This window comes from Opisthorchis viverrini, assembly GCF_000715545.1.
Source record: "Opisthorchis viverrini unplaced genomic scaffold opera_v5_54, whole genome shotgun sequence".
NCBI classification, from domain to species: Eukaryota; Metazoa; Platyhelminthes; class Trematoda; order Opisthorchiida; family Opisthorchiidae; genus Opisthorchis; species Opisthorchis viverrini.
The window spans coordinates 1,978,656-1,980,908 of NW_008751711.1; the positions used below are offsets into that span (position 1 = coordinate 1,978,656).

The 2,253-nt window shown below is 45.8% G+C and overlaps 1 protein-coding gene across 1 annotated transcript in view; it reads left to right on the forward strand.

Annotated features, from left to right (window-relative positions):
• Positions 1-1,597, forward strand: part of T265_03746 (hypothetical protein) — a gene marked incomplete at both ends in the record, with an annotated part of 7,812 nt that extends 6,215 nt beyond the window's left edge. The window contains one exon of the mRNA XM_009168293.1: positions 1,414-1,597. Coding sequence (XP_009166557.1) covers positions 1,414-1,597 — 184 coding nt within the window. The remainder of the gene's footprint in view (positions 1-1,413) is intronic.
• Between the last annotated feature and the right edge of the window lie 656 nt (positions 1,598-2,253).

Sequence of the window (2,253 nt, forward strand, 5' to 3'; positions counted from 1 at the left end):
TTGGACACTGATATCGTGCTTTCGATGATGATGATGATGTTGCTTGCGTAATACGAATGCAAACTTGATTTATTGCGGTCCAACTTAGTTTTCAATGGCTCTGTCATCGATCTGGTTTTAACGTAATTAGGTTGATTATCAGGAGGTAACAAGCGCTAACAAACATCTACCTTACTAGAATATGATTAATATAATAGTTGGGTGCACTGGATAAAAATAGATACAATGCGAAGACTGGGATAAGCCATAAAGTGACTCATCGTTTGAGGACACGTGTTGAGATTTCCTGAGTGAAGTTGCGGACACGGGACGTGCCATCTCTGCAGTATAGCTGCTACGCATGTTCCGTGGTTATCCCTGGGGACTTATGGAGCTCTGTTGTTGACTTCCTGTCTTGTGCGCGCGAATTTGTATTTGGGCCTAGTTGCATCTCTATTTACTGTGTGCAGCGTGAAGAGAGGGGTGTCCGTTCGTGTTTGATGATTGCATGAACATGACTAAAATTTGACTTGGAGTGGCTGAAGTTCGTAAGTCTGGTGGATGACGCAGGCCGTAGCCGCGTGAACGAAAATGGATGAGAAATTGTAGTGCACATGGTGTCGGCTAAGGTTGCAGGTGGGACAGGAGTTGTTACGCGGTTTGAGTGTTTGTGACGCATGATCTGATGAGTGACGGCTGCAGCGCCACGCCAATAAGCTCGGACAAAACCAGACCAGATGTGCAGCACATTCATTTAAAAATGGAGCAAGGGGCGGTCTGGTACAGCACATAATAAGCGACAGATTCAGCTGGGTCACCCGTTAAAACAAAATCGATTGGGAAATGAGGGTGCAATTCGAATTTTGTGCAATTTGGGTTCAACTAGGACGCAAGGTTTTCGGAAACTCGGAGAGTACGTCAATCTAGTGAGCTCCAAGAAGGACGAAACCGGTTGTGGGCTGTCGAAGAGTCTTCAGCGACCTCACGAGTAGTGTGTTGGGTCTGTAAGGGGGGATTCGCCTTATACCTTATACTTTTGTCGTGTTCTGAATGATGGATTTTCGTACAGTTTGATCAACCCAACTCATAGTAGTTTTACTGTCTGCCAGCTTTGCCTTGGCTAGTTACGGCAATGCTTTGCCATCATCCCACACTGAGTGCAACCACTGTTCCGGAAGCCCCCCTCCCTAAAAGTTCGACATTTGGAAGCTAAGATATAGAAGTATCTTCATTTCAATGGCAAAACAACTTTAGACTAGACGGCATCCTCTACGCGTGCGCATTCCTTGTTGCAGGGAGTTGCGTCGACTTCGCATTTGAACCTGGATTTTTTTAACAAAAACCCGGACAGTACTAGTTATCCGATGCATTCAGCTAGTGGGGTCCCAAAAAATGAGTAAGGTCACTAAAATTGTGGGATAATTTTTTTATCAGGAAGGTCAGATTCCTGAAAGTAACCTCAGAACGCCCGGAACCTCCTGCTCCACCAAAATCTCGACAGGAAAGCCGGCAAGCATCCAGGCCAGTCAATCATTCAATCAATTCACCAAAGCTGATGAGTGTTCTTGCACGCCACACAAGCACAACCGAATGTGATCAGCGTTCAGGCTTTTCATAGAGGCATGATCGATGTTGATGGGTGTTCATTAACGCCTATCAGACAGCCCGGATCAATGTCACAAAGTTCCGTTTAAATAGCGTGGGGCCGTTGTAAATTTGGCTCTCGCGCTCGTTTGTTCGGAATATAGCGGTTGTGTTCCCTTCTGTGAGTCTTTTTTTCTCCGGCATTAGGCACTGGAGTGGGCCAGCAGCAGATACCACAGATTGACGAATCAGCAGATATAACAGATTGGTGGCGCCCGAAACCACTGGAACATGACAATAACCGCTGGAGCGTTGCAAGAAATTCTGCTGCAACAACAAAATCAGCTTGAAGCGGCACAATTACGTTTGGTTGAAACATCGACGCAGCGACTTAAAGTTCAACCACCGAATTCCGCCACAGATACAAATTCAGTCGACTCGATCACCAACAGCATCACGGAGTTCCATTATAACTCTGATGCTGGCCTAACCTTCGATTCCTGGTTCAGACGTTGGGAAGATGTTTTCCAATTCGAACTGAAGCACAAAGATGATGCCTAGAGAGTACGCTTATTGCTCAGAAAGCTTGGCACAACGGAACACAGACGGTATTCCAACTTTATCCTGTATAAGAACACGCGAGATCTCAGTTTTGACAAAACCGTGCAGCAATTTTCAATGATTTTCGGT